Source organism: Callithrix jacchus, chromosome 10 (assembly GCF_049354715.1).
Source record: "Callithrix jacchus isolate 240 chromosome 10, calJac240_pri, whole genome shotgun sequence".
In the NCBI taxonomy this organism is placed as follows: domain Eukaryota; kingdom Metazoa; phylum Chordata; class Mammalia; order Primates; family Cebidae; genus Callithrix; species Callithrix jacchus.
This window is the reverse complement of record NC_133511.1, coordinates 119,653,807-119,678,467: the sequence shown is the minus strand read 5'-3', so window position 1 is coordinate 119,678,467 and position 24,661 is coordinate 119,653,807. Positions and strand designations below refer to the sequence as shown.

The following is a 24,661-nucleotide window of genomic DNA, read 5'->3' as shown; positions in this document are numbered from 1 at the left end:
TACTGCAACCTCTACCTCCCAGGTTCAAGCAATTCTCCTGCCTCAGTCTCCCGAGTAGCTGGTATTACAGGCATGTACCACCACACCTAGCTAATTTTTGTATCTTTTAGTAGAGATGGGGTTTCACCATGTTGGTCAGGCTGGTCTCAAACTCCTGACCTCCTGATCTGCCCGCGTCAGCCTCCCAAGGTGGGACCAAGTCCCAAGGTCCCAAGGACTTACAGGTGTGAGCCACCACGCCTGGCCTCCTTCCTTTGTTCTATCTACTTAGCCATTGTTGTCTTTTCCAAAAGGCCTCCCCTTTCCAAACCCCAACCGATTCTGTTTTGCCTCATGTTATGGGCTGAATTCTGTCCCCTCCCAAATTCACAAGCTGAAGCCCTAACCCCCAGGACCTCAGCATGTGAGTGTATTTGGGGACAGGGCCTTTAAAGAAGAGGTGATTAAAGTTAAATGAGGTCATTGGAGTCCACTCTAGTCCAATATGACAGGTGTCCTCATAAGAGGAGGAGGGTAGGACATGTAGAGACAGACGGCAGGGCTGTGCATGTACAGAGGAAAGACCACGTGAGGACCCAGCAGGAAGATGGCCGGCTATTACACAAGCCACGGAGAGAGGCCTCGGGAGAAACCAACGCGGCCGCACCTTGACCTTGGACTTTCAGCCTCCAGAACGGAGAAAATATTAACACATTTCTGTTGGTTAAGCCACTTCGTCTGTGGACTCGTGCTGTGGCAATCCTCAGCTGATACACCTGCTACCAAAATCCTTGTTCCTAAAGGGGCAGTTGTTGCACGTCGAGGTTTTTAAGGACAGAAACTCCATCCTGGGCCTAGCACAGTTTCTATATTTGTCCGTAAGATCCTTAAAGTAAAACACCGAGAACTGCACCTTTTCTTTCCCTTCTGTCATCATCATAGTGATCTACTTTACAGATGAAACGTGCTTAAAAGTTAATTTGCCCAGGGTCACCCAGGTAGTGAGAAGCAGGATTCAAACTCAGTTCTGCCTCTAAGTGCCCTCTTTCTCTCTAGTTTGGAGCAGCTGACACAGCCCCAAGGAGGGTATGGGGACAGGAGCCAGAACTGTGCACCTCTGTCTGGGGTGAATATTGGCAAACTGCAGGAGGACTGGGCAATAAACCCTATCATGGTTTGGCTTCTTCCTTAACCCACTCAGAAGTTTAGTTCTGGGAAACACTCACATGTCCTCCACAAGGGGGCAGTACCGCCCCCCCCACCCCCATCTCAAGGTCTCTTTGGTACTTCGGAATTGAGACCAAGGGGAGAGCTCGTGTGCATTCTGGTCTTTGTCAACAGTGACTCCCAACCACACTCTTACTCTTTCAAAATACATTTTATTAGCAGCACATGGAATGTAAAGTTAAACAATTTCTTTCCAGAGAGAAGGTGAACCCTGAGAGACTGAAAAACTGAGCAGGGATATTACAGCAGAATCGCGTTTCCAGTGTAACAAGAGATAAAGGGGAAAACCGTCCCCTGGGAAATGACTTTCTCCACCATGCTGACCACTCAGCACAGCACCCGATGCAGCTGGTGGGGGCGGGGAGGTGGGAAGAATCTCAAAGCACAAAACCCGGTGAGGACGCAGGAAGTCACGGGGCCAGCTCTACAGCGGTCGGCTCCTCTCTGTTGTTGGAGAGGCTGAGTCCTGTCACTCACTATACGAGGACCAGAGGCTCTTTGGCAGGTGGAGTCTGGCTCATGGGAGAACACTAATTGAGGGAGGCTCATCTCTGAACCCAAGAAACTTCACGGAATCCCACAGCATCTCCATTATGACCTTCCATCTCCAGGTTAGGGAGCTATGGGTTCTTTGGAAGTATCTGGGTCGTTTGGAAGTATCTGGAAACATCCAGAGAAGTCAGGGAAGATCTGAACTTTCTTAGGAAAATCAATTTAGTCTCTCATACATGGAGAACATTTCCCTTAAAGGATTTTTGTTCTTTTCCCTCATGTTCTTGTGCAATATTCTGAGGGTCACCTGGACTTCACCCACCAGTGTGTCTGTGGCTCTCGTCTCACTTCCAGAGGCCTCCAACTCTGCCGGAGCCTCCCTCCCCACCTTTCAGCCCACAGTGTCTGCAGGCTGTGGGTCTCCCAAATCTGTCGTGTCAGGATCCTGCTGCTGCTTTCTTTCTCTTCTTCTTCTTTTTTTTTTTTTTTAATATCTCGCTCTGTTGCCCAGGCTGGAGTGCAGTAGAGTAATCACAGCTCACGGGCATGTCTCTCGTGACTCTAGAACCCGCCCCTCAACCAAACATTCAGATGTTTATTAAGGCAACAAAACAAGTGACAGACTGCACGATTTCTTCCATGTCTGGATCTAATTGATTAGGCTATGTCTCATGAGGAGACTGTACTCTTCCACTAAGCTAGCATCTGGAACACAGTCTACCAGGGGCTTAGGCCAGGTCTGTGACAATAGTTTCACCAGGATCAATTCCAAAGTGCAGCTTGCCGTCCTTGGCGGCTGCCCAGGGCATGGAGGTGGTGGTCCACTTTGCCACCCAGTCTCCTGTCTTGCTAACCAAGATGAGGCCACCTAAGCCTTTGACCCTTGACTTCATATAACCCAACGACAGGTCCGCAGCCTCTTCTACCGTCTTTCCTGAAAACAAGGAAGGGTTGAGAAACAATACACATTACTGAACAGAATCTCATGGGAAAATCACTTGCAGTTAGAAAGTGAACTAGGAAGGATTTGTGGTGAATGAACACCTGAACGCTTAAAAGGAGGGTCCTCCCCTCCCTGCCGGGTGACAGAGTCCTAGCATCAGCCCAAGCAGAGGGGTCTTCCCTCCCTCACTCAGGCTCAATGTCTCTCCACTGCCCCCTTCTCCTGAGATGTGGGGGATGACAGTACTCAGTGCTCTCCCATTCCAGACCTAAGGGAAGGCGGAGTCAACACAGTGTTAACGACCTGAAAGCGACATCTGTAGCCAACAGGAAAGGGTTTCCTACACGTCTCCATGCGTTTACTTATCAAATACCTTCTAAGCATTTGTCTTCACAAATTACTCGACTTGTCCTGTGGTCTGCGTACCTTGTTGCATGTGGAACAGAGTGAGTCTGGCCAGGTTCACCTTCAGGATGCTTTCCCCGTGCCCTGTGGTTGAGATGGCTCCGATGTTACTGTCAGCATAACCTCCAGATCCTGCTCAAAAGGGTGATTGTTCTGAGCATTCACAGTCGAGAAATTCAAATCCATATTACAAGTCAGACGCTATGTGAAAGTTAAATCTCAAAGGGCGCTCAAGTATAGACGAAGGTCAGGTTAGCAGCCATGATCTGCAGACACTAAGGTAGACTAGAAAGCGCCATGTAGATGCCCCAGAATGGAGGAGGATAAAGGGAGCCTCAGGAGGGGAGGCCTGATCTTCACACAGCAGCTACAGCAGGATAGCATCTTCTTGGCCCCAAAGCATAGCCATTCCTTTCTGCTCAATGAAGCCACCCCTCCCTGCCTCCTCCTCATGCCGTACACACTATGAAGGAGAAACAGCTTGACTGCATTACATGGATCTCTAGCAAGGCCATCAGGTTCCAGCGATTTTGGGAAAACAGATACCCACAACCTTACATCCGTGCACACTGTCCGATGGAGGGCAGCTCTGTTTGTTGAGGGTGGGCATGACCGGACCTGAGGGAACTATTCTGGGCTATCCACTTAAGCAGGGGTCTGCAGCGAAAGCTACTTTGGTAAGATTCTTCCTTATTTTGTTCTGGGATCAAGCAACCTTACAGCCTTCTCTAAGTCATTCCTCTATCTGTTCACACACAGCTACCAGCCTGAGAGTCCTTTAGCCTTGGAAGGATTCACCTTTACTCTCCTGCAGTTGATACAGAAGCAGAGATGACTGACATTTGCCTTACTTATGGATGCTGGACATGGGGCAAGGACTCAGGAGTTGAGATGTTGCACTGAATTGTCACAAGGCCCCAGAGGTTCTCAAAGGAGATCATCCCTGGCTCTGGTTCTGGAGGGAGATGACACTGGGCAGTGAGTGAGCTGCTGCAGTGGGAGGAGGAGGCTTTCCGTTTTCTTTTTTTTTGAGACGGAGTCTCCATCTGTCACCTGGCTGGAGTGCAGTGGTGCAATCTCGGCTCACTGCAACTTCTGCCTCCTGGGTTTAAGCAATTCTCCTGCCTCCTGGGTTTAAGCGATTCTCCTGCCTCAGCCTCCCGAGTAGCTGGGACTACAGGCGCGCACCACCATACCCAGCTAATTTTTGTATTTTTAGCAGAGATGGGGTTTCACCATGCTGTCCAGGCTGGTCTTGAACTGACCTCGTGATCCACCTGCCTTGGCCTCCCACAGTGCTGGGATTATAGGCATGAGCAACTGCGCATGGCCTTCCTTTTTCTTATAAGCTTCTGTTGGGGAGTAAACTGGCCGTTTCCCATGGTGTCAATCTGCCCTAACATTTGGAAGCAGCCAAGTCTTTGCTTGCTTTTCAGTTACTCTAGGATCACAGAAGGCCAGGCGCCTCCAAGGGTGGTCATGGCACAGGCGTCGGGTCTGTGAAGCTGTCCTCCCACCACATGCACTTCTCAGGACAAGTGGATTGCCTGAGTGACCATTGCTGTGCCTAGCACCGTCCCTCCTGACTGTCCAGCCAGGGGCCTAAGGCTGCTCAGAAGGCCAGACAAAGCACACCTGGTGCTCACAGCTGGACAAGGACTTCTGAGAATTTAGCTTACACCTCTTCTTGTCTAGATGTACCACTGTAACTGAAGTTTAAAATTAATTTCTAGGCTGGGCACGGTGGCGCACGCCTGTAATCCCAGCACTTTGGGAGGCTGAGGTGGGCAGATCACGAGGTCAAGAGATGGAGACCATCCTGGCCAAGATGGTGAAACCCCATCTCTACTAAAAATACAAAAAATATTAGCTGGGCATGGTGGCGCGTGCCTGTAATCCCAGCTACTCAGGAGGCTGAGGCAGGAGAATCACTTGAACCTGGGAGGTGGAGGTTGCAGTGAGCCAAGATTGCTCCTCTGCCCTCCAGAGCGAGACTCTGTCTTTAAAAAAAAAATTAATTTCTTTTTCTTTTTTTTTTTAAATCTTTTTTAAAAAGACGGGGTTTCACCATGTTGGTCAGGCTGCTCTTGGCCTCCAAAGTGCTTGGATTACAGGCATGAGCCACCATACCTGGCCAAAAAAATTAATTTCTAGGAGCTAACCTGGAGTGACTCTGTGGTCTGGTCTGAATCCAGCTGAAGCAAGCTGCACTACTGACTAGGGATAGTTTGGTAGGATTTTTGCTAAGGAGAAAGAAAGTAGTCTACTTCCTATCTTTTGGGTGATTCATCAAGCAGAAGAAGAGTTACGAAGCCTCTACTCTTTAAGGAAGCTTCCAGTGTCTCTCAGTTCATGACAGAAAAAGGGTATCAAGAATTGTCAAGAGTGTAGATTATTACTAAAGACTAGAGGAACACAGTAAGTGCCTCTCACCCACTCCTGGGAATGAGAGGATGTGCTTCCTGGTGATTGTAAACAACATCTCAATCTGTAATATGTCTGTAGAAGTCTGTCCCTTTCCTGCTGCTCAGATCTAATAACCGCAGTCTTAAACTCTCAGATTTCTCAGATTGCTAATTAGAGCCCATGTCTGGGGAGTTAGTCTCTAGTAAGTCTGCAGATCCTGAAGCTGCGGCTAAGGAGAAAACAGAATCACTATCGGGGAGACTGGGGGCAACTTCAGCATCCCTGTCTCCACTTATCTACCCAAGTCGTTCCGAAAAGGCAAGCGTTCTAGAAAACAGTGCTGCCGATACAAACACCCTCTCAAAGCAGCGCCCTGAACAGCCCCTTCCAACCCCGTTTCACTCCCAGACATCCTGGAGCTGCACCAAGAGCAGAAAGGGAACGCAGCAAGAAAGGGAGAGGGGGCAGGGAACAGGGAATGAGGAGAGCCTGAGGATGGAGGAACGGAGAAGGGGCAGGAGCCAACCTACCTACACACGGTGAGTCCCCAACACGGCCGACCATTTTATTAATGATACCCCCTGTAGAGGTTGCGTAGGCCACATTCCCTTTGCAGTCCAAGGCAACGGCACCCACGGTTCCCAAGTTTCTGCCAAAAATAAACAGAAAAAAGCGACAGGCTGAAAATGAGAATGAATCCCATAACCAACAATGTAGCTTCAGACCACTTAAGTCTCATGTTATATGTTAATGGAAAATGGGGCACCCTTTAACTCCAACATTCTAGAGAGAAGCTGCCTGCTTCTCATTCTACATGTAAGTTACAGGTGGATTGCTGGACACTCCTCTACACGTCAGCTTTAAGAGCACATCCACTCCCAACACCACCGTTTTCTAGCTGTGACCTTAAGTTTTCTTTTGTCTCATTGTCCCCATCATAAAATGGGGAAAAAAATAAGGTGCATCTCAAACGTTAGTGTGTATAAGAATCCCTTGGATCCTTGAGCCCACAGAGATTCTGAAGCTGCCACCAAGAGGAGAAAGGAAGGAAAAGTGAGTTGGTAGATATGGGGCGGGGCCCAATATCCTGTGTGTGTGTGTGTGTGTGTGTGTGTGTGAGAGAGAGAGAGAGAGAGAGAGAGAGAGAGAGAGACAGAGTATCACTCTGTCATCCAGGCTGGAGTGCAGTGGCACAATCTTGGCTCACTGCAACCTCCACCTCCCAGGTTCAAGTGATCCTCCTGCCTTAGCTTCCTGAGTAGCTGGGATTCCAGGGACGTGCCACCACACCTGGCTAATTTTTATGTTTTTAGTAAAGAGGGGTTTCACCATGTTGGCCAGGCTGGTCTTGAATCTCTGACCTCAGGTGATCTGCCCGCCTTGGCCTCCCAAAATGTTGGGATTACAGGTGTGAGTCATTGCGCCTGGCCGATCCTGCATTTCTAACAGCCTCCCGGGTATCACTGATGCTGCCTGCCTATGGACCCGGTGTCACGCGGTTGTCGTAAAGATCAAATCAGTTAATTTCCCCTAATATTTTATCATGAATTCTTGAATACAGTCATGTGCCATGTATGATGTTTGAATCAACACACTGCATCTGCATATATGAAGGTGGTCCCATGAGATTGTAAGACTCTATTTTTACTGTACCTTTCTATGTTTCAATACACAAATACTTACCGTTGTGTTACAACTGCCTACAGTATTCAGCACATTATGTGCTGCTCAGGCTTGTAGCCTGGGACAACAGGCTGAGCTATGCAGCCTAGACGTGCAGTGGGCTCCGCACATCTCCGGGTGGGAGTGCACCTAAGATGTCTGCACGGCTATGAAACTGCCCAACTATGCATTTCTCAGAATGCAGTTCTCACCCTGTCACGCAATGCGTGCTTGTAATGAACTTGAAGAAATTGTCCACTAACACCCAATACCCACCAGCAAAATTCTATAATAAATTGTATATAAGGCACTTTTTTTTTTTTTTGAGATGGAGTTTCCTCTTATTGCCCAGACTGGAATGCAATGGTGCGATCTTGGATCACCACAACCTCCACCTCCCGGGTTCAAGTGATTCTCCCGAGTAGCTGGGATTATAGGCATGTGCCACCATGCCTGTCTAATTTTGTATTTTTAGTAGAGACAGGGTTTCTCTATGTTTGTCAGCCTGGTCTTGAATTCCTGACCTCTGGTGATTCACCTGCCTCGGCCTCCCACAGTGCTGGGATTATAGGTGTAAGCCACTGCGCTTGGCCTCAAGGCACTGTTTTAAGTGTTGGGACACAGTGGTAAGCTAAACAAAGTCCCTTCTTCCATGGAACTTGCATTTGGGGTAGAGGGTGGTAGTAACAGGGCAATAGTGTGTCAGGCAAACAAAAAGAACCACACACACACACACACACACACACACACCCCCCAACCCTCCCCCCAAAAAATCCCAAACAAAAAAGAAGAAGAATACCGCAGCATCACGGAAGAGTGATGGTGGGGAGGTGCTGTTTTATACAGGGTGTCTCTGCAGGGCAGAGGGGCAACATGCCATGTCAACTGCTGGGGAGGAATGTTGCTAATGCACAAACATGCCTGCCATGTACATGGAATTTGAAAGAGAGCAGCATGGTTGGGGAGAATAAAATGAGGGAGAGCATGGTAGGCGAATGATCACAGACAGCCAAGGCCAGATCACAACGTCTCTGACAACTGGGATGACTATCCGCACTAGTTACCCAGGACCGTTTAAATCTATGCCTGCTATCATGGCTGTATTAACAGTGGTACTTTTCCTCTCAAGATAGAGTTCCAGTTTAAACACTAAATAATATAATCATCCTATTTTTAGGCCATTGCAAAGGCTTTTATTCTGAGTGAAATGAGAGGACACTGGGGAGTCTGAGTTAAGAAGTGCCACAGTCTAAGTTTAATCTTAAAAATAATCACTCTGGACCAGGTGTGGTGGCTCAGGCCTGTAATTCCAGCACTTTGGGAGGCTGAGGCAGGTGGATCACCTGAGGTCAGGAGTTTGAGACCAGACTGGCCAACATGGTGAAACCCCATCTTTACTAAATATACAAAAAATTAGCTGAGTGTGGTGGTGGGTGCCTGTAATCCCAGCTATTCAGGAAGCTGAGGCAGGAGAATTGCTTGAACCCAGGAGGTGGAAGTTGCAGTGAGCTGAGATGGCACCATTCTGCTCCAGCCTGGACAGAGCGAGACTCTGCCTCAGGGGAAAAAACCAAAAATCATTCTTTCCACTCTACCCGCTCTGCAGCAGAATGGCTAAAATGAAAGCGGCATATCAAACATGGCAAAGATGTGCAGGAGCTGGAATGCTCATTCAATCCTGCTGTTAGTGTCGACTGTACCAACTTCTTTGGAAAACCGTTTCACAGTATCTACTAAAACTGATCATATGCACATTCCATGACTCAGCAATTATTCACCTGTGTATCTATCCATCAGAAATGTGGCAGGTGTTCACCAAAAAAGCATATACTAGTGCTCACAGCAGCAGTAGGTATAATACACTAGTCCCCGCTTATCTGCAGGGGATACGTTCCAAGACCCTTAGTGGATGCCTGAAACCTCAGCTATGACTGACCTCTATAAATATGATGTTTCCTGACATACTGTATGTACATACCTATGATAAAGTTTAATTGATAAATTAGGCACAGTAAGAGGTTAACAATAATAAAATAATACAATTATAACAATACACTGTACTAAAAGTTACGAGAACGTAGTCTCTCAAACATCAGAACGCAGTTGAGTGTGGGTAACTGAAAGCACAGAAAGCGAAACCGCAGAGAAGGCGGAGGTACTGTCACCCTAAACTGAAAACGCGAATGTCCGCCACAGGCAGAGCAGATAAGCTGTGGTGTGTTAATGAACTGGAATACTACACTGCAATGAGAATGAACTATTGCAACAAACACAGGAATCTCAGAAGTATCATTTTGAAAGGAGGCAGGCCAAAAAAGGATATACTATACGATTTCACTGAAATAAAGGTAAAAGACAGGCAACACTCATCTACGTAGAAGTTAGGAAAGTGGTCCCCTTGGGGGCAGGGTAGTGAGTGGAAAGGGGAGTGAGGGGAGCTTCTGGCAACATCCTTCTTCTTCAACCAGGTGCTGATCACACGGGTGTTTTCACTCTGAACATTCATCAGTGTGCATACGCGGGATTTGTGTACTTCTGTATGTATGCTATATATCTATAATATTTTTATCTTAAAAAATATATTTTTTAAGATGGAGCCTGGCTCTGTTGCCCAGGCTGGAGTGCAGTGGTGTGATCTAGGCTCACTGCAATCTCGGCTTCTCAGGTTCAAGCGATTCTCCAGCCTCAGCCTCCCGAGTAGTTGGGATTACAGGCGTTGTGCCACCACGGCTGGCTAATTTTTTTTTGTATTTTTAGTAGAGATAGGGCTCTTGCCATGTTGGCCAGGCTGGTCTTGAACTCCTGGCCTCAAGTGATCCATCCTTCTTGGCCCCCCAAAGTGCTGGGATTACAGGAGTGAGCTACCGCGCCCAGCCTATCTTAAAATAATTATTCTGGCAGACACTGTGCCCAGCCTATTTTAAAATAATTATTATTCTGGCTGAAATGTGGTATTCACTGAGGACCACAGTAGAAGCAGAGACCACTTAGGAGGCTTGAGGAGGCAGTGGTTTGGGTCAGGATGGTTTCAGCGGAAAGATAAGGTGTAGGCTGGAGTTGGGGAATTTTGAAGGTAGAGCTGATAGAATTTCCAGGAGGACTGGAAATCATGACAGACATTAAGGCTTTTGGCTTTAGCAGCTGAAAGGACATAAGAACATTTATTGAAATGTAGAAGACCATTAGGAATAGGTTTTTTGTTTTCTTGCTGGTGTGTGTGTGTGTGTGTGTGTGTGTGTGTGTGTAGCAGGGTGGAGAAATAAATTCAGTTTTGGATTTAAGCCTGAGGTTAGGCAGTAACATGGAGACTGAATAGTAGCTAGATAGAGTGGTATTTGAGGGGCTTGAGAGAGAAATTTGGCATCCTAGCTAGAGAAAAGCAAATAGGAATCCCACTTTCCATCATCCTAAAAACTAACTCCAGATGGCTAAACATCTAAATATAAAACACAAAACGAATTTTTTCAAGAAAATCTAGGTGACTTTATGTGTCAGCCGAGGGGACTACGTTAGGAGTTTTGAGTCTTACGACTATAAAAGAAGAGGAAGGCATATTTAATTACCGAAAATTAAAATCTATCCCAGCACTTTGGGAAGCTGAGGCCAGTGCATCACCCGAGGTCAGGAGTGTGAGACCAGTTATTTTATTTTGTTTTTTGAGCTGGAGTCTTGCTACTGTTGCCCAGGCTGGAGTGCAATGGCGCCTTCTCGGCTCACTGCAACCTCCGCCTCTCAGGTTCAAGTGATTCTCCTGCCTCAGCTTCAGTAGCTGGGACAACTGGCACACGCCACCATGCCCGGCTAATTATTGTATTGTTAGTAGAGATAAGGTTTCACCATATCAATCAGCCAGGCTGGTCTCGAACTCCTGACCTCAGGTGATCCGCCCACCTTGGCCTCCCAAAATGCTGGGATTACAGGCGTGAGCCACCGTCCCTGGCCCTAAAATCTTTTATATAGCAAAAATACCATAGCAAAAGCAAAATAAAAACAACACTTTTGGTATTTTTAATTTTTTTTTAAATTTACCATAGAGTATAACCTTAAGGCTGATAAGAAAGAGCCAGACACAGTGGCTTGTGCCTATAATTCCTTCTACTCAAGAGGCTGAAGCGGGAGGACCACTTGAACCCAGGAATTCAAGGCCAGCCTGAGCGACATAGAGAAATCCCATCTACCTATAAAGAATGTTAAAAAAAAACAGTAAAATAAATAAATAAATAAAGACTGATAAGAGAAAAAAGAATTCCAAGGAAAAAATGAGTATAGGACAAAAATAGGCAAAGTCATAGAAAAGAGAAACAGTATTGTTGTTTTCATTACATGTTTAGCGTTTTACCAAATTTTGAAATTTCTTTTACTAAACCTAGAAAACTTCCATCGTTTTTTGCACTCACTGTGCTGACAGCGTCATGAAAAGACTAGGTGTGGCTAAGTACTGGACACCTTGTATTATTCTCTCAAGAACATTAACCGCATCAGTGTTTTATAGTGTTTTCTGTTTCTGGTAAAATCAATTGTCTGTTTATTTGGCCTCTTTCCCTCGATTCCTGTAACTGCCTGTATGCTTTTTTGTGTGTGATTCTTTGTGATTAGCAATTAAATCTTCCTTTAGTAAAGAATAAGAAGTGGCAAGGATTTCATCTGACTTGTTCAAACCGTGGATTTGGTGAAAATAATTTTCTTACTAATTTTCATGGTTGTGATTAATAAGTAGATCTTCATTGAACAAAACCTTTGTAATGTCTTGTTTGTGAATTTTATGCGGGTCACTCTGGAAGAAGATTGCTTATTTTTATTGTTTCCAGCGTTGGAAAATGCAAGCAGCTTGCTTCTTTGAAGATTTTTACTTCCTTTTTCATTTTTTTTGCAAGCTCCACTTTAGCATTCTTATTCTATCAAAGTCTTGACTTATACTCATTTTCAATAATCTAAGGGATTAAAAGTGAAATGTAATTACATCCAAAGTATAAAAAATGAGAATGTATTTTCTTTTCTTTTTTTTTTTTTTGAGACGGAGTTTCACTCTTGTTGCCGAGGCTGGGGTGCAATGGCGCAATCTCGGCTCACCACAACCTCCACCTCCCGAGTTCTAGTGATTCTCCTGCCTAGGCCTCCCAAGTAGAGAATGTATTTTCATCAAAAAATAAAGAGCTAATCTAAAAAAATAAAAAGGTTGGCCGGGCGTGCGCCTGTAATTCCAGCACTTTGGGAGGCTGAGGTGGGTGGATAAGCTGAGGTCAGGAGTTTGAGACCAGTCTGGCCAACATGGTGAAACCCCGTCTCTTCTAAAAACATAAAAATTAGCCAAGTGTGGTGGCGTACACTTGTAATCCCAGATACTTGGGAGGCTGAAACAGGAGAACTGCTTGAACACGGGAGGCAGAGGTTGCAGTTAGCTGAGATCATACCACTACACTCCAGCCTGGGCAACAGAGTGTGACTCTGTCTCAAAAAAAAAAAGTAATTTGCAGGTATAATTTCCAAAAAGTTATCAAAGTAATTGTAATATATACAAAATTTTTATTAATTTTTGTTTTTGTTTTTTTTTAAAGATGGAATTTTGTTCTTGTTGCCCAGGCTAGAGTGCAATGGTGTGACCTTGGCTCACCACAACCTCCGCCTCCTGGGTTCAACCAATTCTCCTGCCTCAGCCTCCTGAGTATCTGGAATTACAGGCATGTACCACCATGCCCAGCTAATTTTGTATTTTTAGTAGAGATGAGGTTTCTCCATGTTGGTCAGGCTGGTCTTGAACTCCTGACCTCAGGTGACCAGCCCGCCTCGGACTTCCAAGGTGCTGGGATTATAGGCATGAGCCACCATACCTGGTTAATTTTTATTAATATTAACATTAAATCATGAATTGTACCAAATACCAGCAATACCAAGACGCTAGGGCAAAAAGATTAAAAAAAAAAGATAAAACATGAATTGTAATTAGTAAATATAACACATCAAGGCTAAAATTACACAGAAGCTAAAAATTGTATATTTAAAATATACTATTTTTTTAAAATTAATTGAATCTTTTAAATAAACCCTGTCTCTACTAAAAATACAAAAAAAGAAAATTAGCCAGGTATGGTGGCACATGCCTGTAGTCCCAACTACTCAGGAGGCTGAGGCAGGAGAATTGCTTGAACCCGGAAGGTGGAGGTTGCAGTGAGCTGAGATCGCACCACTGCACTCCAGCCTGGGCAACAGAAGACTCCGTCTCAAAAAAAAAAAAAAAAAAAAAGAAAAAAATGTAGATAATCAGGTATTTGCCAAACTTTCATATTTTAATAACTCCCAAATAAAGTGAGCAACAGGTAAGACCTACTTTTGACAGTCTGTTTTCTGAGCATCTTTTTCATGCTTCTCTTTTTCCAGACGCTTTTTGTTTTTCTCTGTTATCAGTTTTTCTGCAGGAATCTCTGGAACTCCCATAGCTGCTGCAAATTGTGCTGCACCATGGTGAGTCAGAAAGCAATGAGGTGTCTGAGCCAGAAAGAAAAAACAATTGGTTTTTGGAAAAATTTAAATCTTTTAAACTGTTGCAACTGTGTTGAAATAATCACTTCTCTTTGGGTGAAAAGTCTCAAAAATACAAATTCCAGTGGTTTGCTTTTCTGTATGCTGAACAAAGCCTGACTCTCTTCTGAGTTTTTGCATTCAAAAAAGACCCCAGCCAAGCGTGGTGGCTCATACCTGTAATTCCAGCACTTTGGGAGGCTGACGCTAGGGGATCACCTGCTGGAGTTCCAGACCAGCCTGATCAACATGGAGAGACCTCGTCTCTATTAAAAATACAAAATTAGCCAGGTGTGGTGGTGCATGCCTGTAATCCCAGCGACTTGGGAGGCTGAGGCAGGAGAAATGCTTGAACCCAGAAGGTGGAGGCTGCAGTGAGCTGAGATCGTGTCATTGCATTCCAGCTTGGGCAACAAGAGTGAAACTCTGTCTCAAAAAAAAAAGACCTTGATGGAATGTTACTAGAGATGCGATTTGCATATTATGTTAAATTAGAGAACTCAATCCATCTTTAACACATGCTATTAAATAGCTGGTCTGGTCATTTTGTATGTAGTCTGAAGATAATACAGGAAGATAAAAAGTAATTGCTCACTTGTCAAGTGATTTCTAGTCAAGAATCTTGGCTGATTGGAGCAACTCAAATACATTGCTTCTGCCTTGTATATATTTTATGAGAACAGTGATCTCAAGTATTTCTGCACAGTTGGAGCCCTTATCACTGAAGTATAGTGATAACAGTTCGTTAGGAAAAGGATGTTTTGTCACATATACCTTTTCCATGACAAGCCGAGCGAGTTTAATGGGATTGGCTATACCCCGGACTGCGGACACTGCTCCCGTAGACAGGTCTTTTCCATCCATGATACTGGCGTCCATTTCAACCTCACCATTTGTGTTCAAGACAGACCCACAACCTAAAACCAAAAACAAGTTGAAAAGCAAGAATTAAGAATTTAGAAACAGCTCCAGATTTTCCTCTAATTTGCTCCATTTAATTCATCCTCTATTCCATTGCCAGAGGAACTTTTTTTTTTTTTTTTAAGAGAGAAATCTTGGCCGGGCGCGGTGGCTCACCCCTGTAATCCCAGCACTTTGGGAGGCCGAGGCGGGTGGATCAGGAGGTCAACAGATCGAGACCATCCTGGTCAACATGGTGAAACCCTGTCTCTATTAAAAATACAAAAAATTAGCTGGGCATGGTGGCGCGCGCCTGTAGTCCCAGCTACTCAGGAGGCTGAGGCAGGAGAATTGCCTGAACCCAGGAGGCGGAGGTTGCGGTGAGCCGAGATTGCGCCATTGCACTCCAGCCTGGGTAACAAGAGCAAAACTCCGTCTCAAAAAAAAAAAAAAAAAAAAAAGAGAGAAATCTTGACTTGGAGGCTGGCTGCGGTGGCTCACGCCTGTAATCCCAGAACTTTGGGAAATCAAGGTGGGCATATCACTTGAGGTCAGGAGTTTGAGACCAGCTTGGCCAACATGGTGAAACTCTGTCTCTACTAAAAATATAAACATTAGCCAGGTGTGGTGGTATGTGGTTGTAATCCCAGCTACTCAGGAGGCTGAGGCAGGAGAATCACTTGAACCTGGGAGGTGGAGTTTGCCACGAACCAAGAGTGACAGAGTAAGATTTCGTCTCAAAAAAAAAAAAAGAGAAGTCTGACTTGGCACTTCATGACCTACAAAATAAAAAGTACAAAGCTCTTCCCAACCTGACCTCTGACCTGCTTTTCCAGCTTCATTTTCTCTCCTTGGCTATATTTTCCTGAAATATTAGGTTTCCTTGAATACATTAGTCCCCTTATCTACAGCCTTGTTCTGAGGTTTCCGTTACCCTTGGTCAACCTTGGCCCCAAATTTTTAAATGGAAAATTCCAGAAATAAACAATGTGATTCCTTCCTTTATTTTCATTATTATTGTTTTTGAGACGGAGTCTCGCTCTATTGCCCCGGCTGAAGTGCTGAAGTGCAGTGGCGTGATCTCTGCAACCTCTCTCTCCCCGGTTCAAGTGATTCTTTTGCCTCAGCCTCCCGAGTAGCTGGGATTATAGGTGTGTGGCACCAAACCTGGCTAATTTTTGTATTTTTAGTGAAGACGGGGTAACACCATATTGGCCAGGCTGGTCTTGAATTCCTGACCTCATGATCCACCCGCCTCAGCTTCCCAAAGTGCTGGAATTACAAGCATGAGCCACAGCACCCGGCTACGATTCCTCCCTTTGTCCCGCATATCCACACTGTATAGGTTCCCTGCTGTTAGTCACTTAGCAGCCGTCTTGATTATCAAGTAGTACCACAGTGCTTGTGTTTGAGAAACCCTTATTCTACTTAATAATGGTCTCAAAGCACAAGAGTAGTGATGCTGGCATACTGTTACAATTGTTCTATTTTATTAACAGTCACTGTTTTGAACCTCTTCCTGTGCTGAGTTAAGATACTAAACTTTATCAGATGTATGTAAGTATGTACGGAAGGTTGAGAACCATTGGTGGTTTCAGGTACCCATGGGGGTTTGGAACACATCCCCCATAGAGAAGGGAGGACTACTATATACCAGGAGCCCACATGTCTCTGGCCTTTGCACGTGCTGTTGTTTTGACCACTAGCACCCTCTCTCTGTATTTCTCTGCCCAGATAATGCCTACAAATCTAGCTATGCCTCTCAACCTCTTTGTACCTGTTTCCTCATGTGTAAAATGAGTAAGAAAATCAACTCATTAATCCTTACAACCATCAATGAGGTAGATATTGCATATTAAACACTCAGAATAACGTCTAGCATGTGTAGGCAAGAGTAAGTGTTTCTGGCCTCCCAAAGTGCTGGGTTTACATGTGTGAGCCACCACGCTTGGCCAAAAAGGCATCCTGGACATTAGGAGGGAAGAATAAAGGAAGGAGTAAAAAAATGGGTAAATCTGATAGACTTTCCTTCTCTTTTTGAATTTTCCAAATTACATTTGCCATTTAAAGCAAAAATGGTAACACTGTCTGAAGTGGTTCTCAATGTACATAGCGGAAATATCTCAGACACTTATATGATCAGCAGGGGACAGTAAAGGGATATAAAGGAAGGTAAGGCTTCTATAGGCTGCTTAACCTGGAAAAATGGTCACTTTTTAGACTGTGATAACTTACATGTGTTTATCCATCTACAACATAAATTCTAGAGCAAACAGCTACAACACCTAGACAGAGAGATACACTCAGTAATACTACAGATAAAACAAAACGAAATTCTAAAAAATGCTAAAATAACCCATAGGGAGGCAAGAAAAAGAAAGCAAAACCAGCAAACAGAACACTAGACACACAATAGTAGGTGTACACCTCAGTGCATCAGTGATTACATAAAATGCAAATCTTCTAAATACACCAATTAAAAGACAGGTATAGGCAGAGTGGATAATTTTATTTTTATTTTTTTGAGACGGAGTCTCACTCTTGTCGCCCACGCTGGAGTGCAGTGGTGGGATCTTGGCTCACTGCAACCTCCACCTCCCCGGGTTCAAGCAATTCTCCTGCCTCAGCCTCCTGAGTCGCTGGGACTACAGGCATGTGCCACCAAGCCAAGCTAACTTTTGTATTTTTAGTAGAGATGGGGTTTCACCATGTTGATGAGGCTGGTCCCCAACTCCTGGCCTCAAGTGATCTGTCTGCCTTGGCCTCCCAAAGTGCTGGCATTACAGTCGTGAGCCACTGTGCCTGGCATGGGTAAAAAAATTGACCCAACTATATGCTGTCTACCACATGACCCAGAAATCACATTCCTGGGCATTTATCCCAGAGGTATGGACATTTATGTTCATATAAAAACCTATTCATCAATGTTCATAGCCGCTTTATTTGTAATAGTCCCAAACCAGAAACAACCAAAATATCCTTTACCAGGTGAATGTGTAAATAAACAGTGGTACAGCTATACTAGAGAATACTATTCAGCAACAAAGGAATAAATGATATGGGCAACAACTAGATGGATCTCAAGGGCAAAAATCCTTTGGAAATGAAGACCGCCATTTCCAAAAGGTCACATACTGTATGATTCTGTCAGAGGCGTTTGACCCAGAGCAACTCCATCTTTAACGGGAGCTGGGAAAAATAAGGCTGAAACCTACTGGGTTGCATTCCCAGATAGTTAAGGCTTCTTAAGTCACAGGATGAGACAGGAGGTCAACACAAGAGACAGGTCATAAAGACCTTGCTGATAAAACAGGTTGTAGTAAGGAAACCAGCCAAACCCCACCAAAACCAAGATGGCCACGAGAGTGACCTCTGGTCATCCTCACTGCTACACTCCCACCAGCGCCCTGACAGTTTACAGATGCATGGCAACGTCAGGAAGTTGCCCTATATGGTCTAAAAAGGGGAGGCATGAATAATTCACCCGTGTTTAGCATATCATCAAGAAATAACCATAAAGATGGGCAACCAGCAGCGCTCAGGGCTGCTCTGCCTAGGGAGGAGCCATGCTTCAGTCCTTTACTTTCCTAATCAACCTGCTTTCACTTTACAGATTCGCCCTGAATTCTTCTTCGGCGAGATCCAAGAAAACCTCTCTTGGGGTCTGGATCAGGACCCATGTCATATAAGTACCGCGCGCTAACCGATTGCGCCACTGGAGCTCTAGGACCCATGTCTAGTAACAATTAAATTTACAGAACATTCTTAAAACAATAAAATGATAGTGACAAGAAACAGATAAGTGATTGCCAGCTGTTAGGGAGGATGTCATACTGTGATCTCTGAGAAACACATACAGCTGTCCCTTGGTATCTGTGGGGAACTGGATATAGGACCCCTGGAAATATTGAAACTACCTTTGCAAAAATTATTTCAGTGAGAAAATTATGACAGTGAAAGAGATCTGAGTTAACATACACATCCTATCTTGCCTTTCCCTTCATTATTCCTGGGCTACTGGGTGGAGCTAACTTTGAAAAACATTTAGGCTATAGTTCAAAGGATAACAGGCCTTGCCCAAAACACAACTGCTTTTGTGAAGTAATGAAAGTTCATCTAGGTTGAGCACACTGGCTCACACTTGTAATCCCAGCACTTCGGGAGGCCAAGGTGGGTGGATTATGAGGTCAGGAGTTTGAGACCAGCCTGGCCAACATGGTGAAACCTCGTCTCTGATAAAAATACAAAAATTAGCTGGGCATGGTAGTGGGTGCCTGTAATCCCAGCTACTCAGGAGGCTGAGGCAGGAGAATTGCTTTAACCTGGGAGGTGGAGGCTGCAGCGAGCTCAGATCGCGCCACTGCACTCCAGCCTGGGTGACAAGAGCGAGATTCCGTCTCAAAAAAAAAAAAAGAAATGAACTACAAAAATGCACATGTAAAGATGTTAAATATCACTTCCCATTTAGGGAAAGGCAAATCAATGCCATAATAAGACTCCACTATATGCCTACTGGGATTGCTCAGATAAAAACTGCTGACACTAGCTAGTGCTGATGAAGAGGTGGAGTTAATGGAACTTTCTTTGTTTTTGATATGGAGTCTCGATTTGTTGTCCAGGTTGGAGTGCAGTGCTGTGATCTTGGCTGACCACAACCTCCACTTCCCGGGTTCAAGCGATTCCCCTGCCTCAGCCTCCCAAGTAGCTGGGACTACAAGCACCCACCACCACACCCAACTAATTTTTGTACTTTTAGTAGAGATGGGATTTCACTGTGTTGGCCAGATTGGTGTCAAACTCTTGACTTTGTGATCTGCCTGCTTCAGCCTCCCAACATGCTGAGATTATAGGTGTGAGCCACTGTGCCTGACCTCTAAGTGGAACTTCCACACATTGCTAGTGGGAATAGTAAAAGGTTGGCAGTTTCTAATGAAGTTAAATTCTTGCCACAAGCCAGCAGTCCCACTGCTATGTATTCACCCTTAAGGAAGATAAAAACTTATGTTCACATAAACACCTGTATACAAATATTTACAGTGATTTTATTTATAATGGTCCCAAAGGGAACATGTCCTTCAGCTGTTACATGGTTAAATCAACTGTGGTATATTCATGCAATGAATTATTACTCAATTAAAAGGGAAAAATGACTGATACTCATGTCTACACAGGTAACACTCTAATGCATTACGCTAACTGAAGAACACAGACTAAGGATACATATTGCATGATTCTGTTTATGACATTCCTTTTTTTTTTTGAGACAGAGTCTCCCTTTGTTGCCCAGGCTGGATTGCAGTGGCGTCACTGCAACCTCCACTCCTGGGTCCAAGTGATTCTTGCGCTTCAGCCTCCTGAGTAGCTGGGACTGGGGGTGTGCGACACCACGACTGGCTGTTTTGTATTTTTAGTAGAGACAGCGTTTCGCCATGTTGGTCAGGCTGGTCTTGAACTCCTGGCCTCAAGTGATCCACCTGCCTCAGCCTCCCAAAGTGCTGCCATTTATGACATTTGGAAATGGCAAAACTACCGGGACAGAGAACAGATGAGTTGTTGCCAGGAGCTGGGAGTGAATGGAGGTGCGGACTCAAAGGGACGTGGGAGAGTAATGGAACAGTTTTATATCTTGATTGTGGTGGTAGTTACATGTATCTGTCAGTGTCAGGGAACTCTATACTGAAAAGGGAATTTTACTATATGCAAATTATACCAAAAAACAGACACCAAACCCATTAAAATTTTATGGTGGTATTAGGTTAGTAGATTCTAAACCTGGTTGTGTCTCAGAATCACCTGAGAATCTTCAAAACAAAGAAGTAACAACTCCTAGACCCCACCACAGATCTTTACCTTATTGATTCTGTAAGTCCAGAAAGACAGGAGATAAATGAAAAAAATCCTGTTCTCTCAAAGATTCTCTAGCAGCTTATCACACTGAATTGTAGAGAGAATTAATATCTAAAGTGCTGTGTAAATACTGCTGAGCTCTAGTGAAAGCAAATAGTCATTATTTGGCTGCCAATCAAAGAAGTTTTTAAAGAATATTTCTAGCATTCAGATTTACAAGTTCAATCTTTACAGTGCTGGTAACTAAAAATCAACCACTTTTTAACAAACTATTATGAAACAAGCTTTAGACATAAAGTAAAATCCATATTGAAACAGGAATAGAACGTAAGCATAATGTTTTTACAAACGTTCAGGCAAGTTGTGTCATGAATGCTAATTATTACCATTGAACTCAATGCCTACTAGGTTCGGCTTTTTGTATGAAGTTCCCAAACAGTTATTTATTCCAGAGGACTACAGCAGAGGCTGCTGGGAATATTGTTTGCCTGTACTGAATGTTCACTGAATGTGGTTCACAGTGTGCTGTTAAAAGTCCCACCTTTCCCCCCAGAATCTTCGCTTTCCTTCTTTTCAGCTCTACTCTTTTCTTCCTCAATGTGCTGAATAGCAGACATTTGAAAGATGCGAGGGGAGACATTGAGAAGGAAGGCCTCTGGATACAGAGCAAAAAAAATGAGAACTAGCTGCTCCAATTCCCTAATCTGTACTTCCCAATTCATGCAGATGAGGAATTGTTAAGAATAAGAGACGGCAAACCAGGATGACCCATTTCAAACGAAGGTCCTGTGTAAATAAGTGAGGGTTTGTCAGCCCAGGGGGTTCTGAGTGCTAAGAGGCAATAGTTTAACAAGTCACCCACAGAAAATGCTGGCTGCTTCCTCTGCTGGCAAAGTCAGTCCCTATCTGGTAAATTCTGGTTCCACAAATGGAGCCATGAAAGCACACTGTTAGGTCTCATTTTAAATTCAGATGGACTTATTTTTATTTTTAGAGGCTGGGTCTCACTCTGTCACCCAGGCTGGAGTGCAGTGGCACAGTCTTGGCTCACTGCAGCCTTGATCTCCTGGGCTTAAGCAATCTTCCCACCTCAGCCTCCTGAGAAGTTGGGAAGGTGGCTACAGGCTCGTGCCACCACACTGTTTTTTGTATTTTTTTTAGAGGTGGGGTTTTGCCATGTTGCTCAGGATGGCGTTGAACTCCCGAGCTCAAGCAATCCGCTCACCTCGACTTTCCAAAGTGCTGGGACTACAGGCATGAGCCACTGTGCTGGTCTCAGGTAGACTTACACAATTTAAAGAGTGTTAAAGAGTGCTTTGTAAAGGGGACAGAACAAAGATTAAGATTTCCTGAAATTCTTTTTCCTCACAGATGTTGGGTGGGTGGTATAATTTCAAGAAATATTTCAATCCCTAGCCCAGATGTCAGGTTTTCCATTTTAAAACAAAGAGATGAATGTCTTCCAGCAAGTTAATCTTTTTGTGCCTTAGTCTGATCTAAGATATGAGGATAATAATTTTGCCTAACTCAATCATTTAATGTTCATTATGAGTTGACTTGAGTTGGTTTAACCAACTTGAGTTAAACTAGCTCAAGTTAACCAACTCAAGTGAGTTAAGTGATCAACTCATTTAACGTTCAGATTAAATAAATCAAGTACATTTCTTAGACCACTGCCTGATACGTGCTATAATGATTAATATTCTAAAAAAGCGTGAACTGAGTGAAAGAAGAGAAGCACAAAAGAATACACTCTGCATTCCAAAGTTAACCTGAAACCTTTGGAACCTTGTCAGGGGAAGTAAAATATACCTCATTATTCCCTCCTTCCTTTTGGAATTCAGGCCCAGCTGACCAGCATTAACATTATAACAGATCTTAAGACTGACAAAGCCGACTTTGCCTGTAGCAGTAAGATACCAAATTCCAGCAGGACTCTAGTATGACATCACATGACACACAGTAAAGCCTGAAAGTGAACTATGTTGACCCCAAATTATGTTTCTTTGCCATATCGTGAAATAGTCCTACAAAGCTATCCTTTTCTAGGCCTTTTTCCTGATTCAGGAGAGAATCAACTCTGATAAGAAACATTTACAATTTATTCTCTCAATAGCCTGCTACATGGGGAGTTCTTCTGCATATCGGGAGGGGAGTCTTGGTCTCCCTAACCCCTTATCTTACCGCAGACATTCCCTTCTATTTTTAATCTTTTTTTTTTGAGATGGAGTCTTGTTCTGTTGCCTAGGCTGGAGTGCAGTGGCGTGATCTCGGCTCACTGCAACCTCTGCCTCCCAGGTTCAAGTGCTTCTCCTGCCTTGGCCTTCCAAGTAGCTGGGATTACAGGCTCCGGCCAGGCTGGTCTCAAACTCCTAACCTCAGGTGATCTGCCCGCCTTGGCCTCCCAAAGTGCTGGGCTTACAGAAGTGAGCCACCGTGCTCAACCGCCTTCTACTAATTCCATCTGCAGCCCCAAGTCCTTATATAATCCAGACATTCCCTTCTGTGGAGTCTAGGTCTTTAGACAAAGCTTTAAACCAACTGTCCATCAGAAAATCTTTGAATCTACCTGTGACCTGGAACTGCCCCCCACAGTAGTCCTACCTTTCCAGATGGAACCAATGTACATTTTATATTTATTGATTGACGTCTTCTTTCTTTCTTTCTTTTTTTTTTTTTTACATAGTTTCACCCCAAAGCTCATTAGATTCCTCGACACTTTACATAGGTTCTATTTATTCTGAGGGAGGAGCTTGACCGGACTCACATTATTTACTAGCTGAAAGGCACATTTTACCTGCGTTGAACTCGGGATCGTCTTCCAGGGCAACCACAGCTCCCTCCACGGCGTCCACGGCGCTCCCGCCCTCCCGGAGGATGCAGTAGCCCACGGTGGCGGCTCTGACGACACCCTGGTGCACTCGCTCCCTCCGATCCTTGGAGATGGGGCCGGCCCCGCCGCCGTGGACCACCACGATGGGATTCATGTCGGCGGATCCTAGGCACTAGGAAGACGAAAGCGTCGTCCAAAGCCAGTCCAAGGAAGTCGCGGGGACACAAGGTCTTCGGGAGATCCTGTGGGGACAGCGCCCAGTCTCTATTTTGGGAGGCCTGCTTGACAGCAGTGGGTGGGAAGGGGCGGCTCGGTTGAGCTAGGTACGAAGAGCCCAGGGCGCCCCGCGCCCTCCCACATTCCTTTCCGCCCCCGGCCCGGACCTGCCGGAGCCTCAGTTTCCCCGGGGACGTTGCCCCGCGCCCACCGCCGCCCGCCTTCGAGCTCCGGCGCAGAGGGAGGATGTGTATTTTGCCCTCCGGAAAATGTCTATTTTCGTTTATTTCGTTCGCCCTCCCACGTCTCGGGTGCCTGCTTCAGGAGGGCCGCCGAATTACCAAGGGCACCGCGGGAGGCGGACGCCGAGGCCTCAGGCTGGGTCGAGCCGCCCTCGCAGCCGCCCAGTCCGGCCGCTCAGCGGAGCGGGTTAGAAACCGCTCAGCCTGCAACCGCTCGCCCCGCAACGGCTCTGCGCCGGCGCACCAAGGCAGGGCCGCAGCACTACCCAGTTACCGTAAAGCCCCGACGCGCGGCGAGCGCGCACCTGTCTCACAGCTCCTCGGAGTCTCAGCTCCTGGCTCGCGCGAGCTTCCTAGAGGCAGGTGGGGACCCTCCTTCTCCTGGTTGGGGGCAGGGTGGTTGGGTTGGTGGCCAGAAGCGGAAAGTGGCGTGCCAAGGTTTTGTAATTGCAAATTGAAAAGCAACGCTGTGAGCCCTAAAATCCTTCCTTTGTCAGAGATGTTTAGCAGACTCGCTAGTTACTATTTTGAAATAAAATCCCTCCCTTTGAAGTGTCTCTCCCCTTAACCATTTGCGAAGAACAGAAAGATAAACTGTTCTACTTGGTCTGATTCCATACCTTTACTTCGGGTGCCCGGAGAGTCTGAAAACCCCCAGGGTTAAGTTTCATCACCCGCAGAAGTCCGTATTTTATTATTTATTTATTTTTGAGATGGGGTTTCTTTATCTGGTCTTGAACTCCGGAGCTCAAGCAATCTTTTCACCTCGGTCTCCCAAAGTGCTGCGATTACAGCGTAAGCACTTACGAGTCCTTGTTTTTCGTCGATACTTCAACTCCTCCCTGCCTCTGTGTGTTCCCTAAAGACTTGACACCCCTGGGGACTGAACGAAACCGCCTGTATTCACCCGTGGCTGTCCTAGATTCCTGTTTCGTCCTTCCAGTAGTCAAGGTGGATGTAAGGAGTTTACATTTGTACCCAAGAAGACAACTG

At 45.3% G+C, this 24,661-nt stretch overlaps 1 protein-coding gene across 8 annotated transcripts; it reads right to left on the bottom strand.

Annotated features, from left to right (window-relative positions):
• Nucleotides 1–1,344: 1,344 nt before the first annotated feature.
• Nucleotides 1,345–24,460, bottom strand: ASRGL1 (asparaginase and isoaspartyl peptidase 1). Of its 8 annotated transcripts, none has more exons than XM_078341214.1 (7): nucleotides 24,289–24,460; nucleotides 23,175–23,452; nucleotides 14,405–14,547; nucleotides 13,440–13,597; nucleotides 5,983–6,101; nucleotides 3,068–3,178; nucleotides 1,345–2,632 (listed from the first exon to the last, which is right to left on the bottom strand). In XM_078341214.1, exons 2-7 carry the CDS (start codon nucleotides 23,362–23,364, stop codon nucleotides 2,427–2,429), a joined length of 927 nt encoding a protein of 308 aa, XP_078197340.1. In that variant the 5' UTR covers nucleotides 23,365–23,452; nucleotides 24,289–24,460; the 3' UTR covers nucleotides 1,345–2,426. The 8 variants fall into 8 exon arrangements, with proteins under 8 accessions (XP_078197340.1, XP_078197339.1, XP_035118862.3 ...); XM_078341213.1 differs by lacking the exon at nucleotides 24,289–24,460 and adding an exon at nucleotides 23,974–24,014 and having other exon boundaries at nucleotides 23,175–23,488; XM_035262971.3 differs by lacking the exon at nucleotides 24,289–24,460 and adding an exon at nucleotides 23,974–24,014.
• Nucleotides 24,461–24,661: the final 201 nt, after the last annotated feature.

Coding starts and splice junctions, on each gene's coding strand:
- ASRGL1 (XM_078341214.1), bottom strand. CDS start 23,364: ATGAATCCCATCGTGGTGGTCCACGGCGGCGGGGCCGGCCCCATCTCC. Junction 3,179..5,982: donor TGGGGACTCACCGTGTGTAG/GTAGGTTGGCTC, acceptor CCTTTTGAGCAG/GATCTGGAGGTTATGCTGAC. Junction 2,633..3,067: donor TCTGTTCCACATGCAACAAG/GTACGCAGACCA, acceptor CCTTGTTTTCAG/GAAAGACGGTAGAAGAGGCT.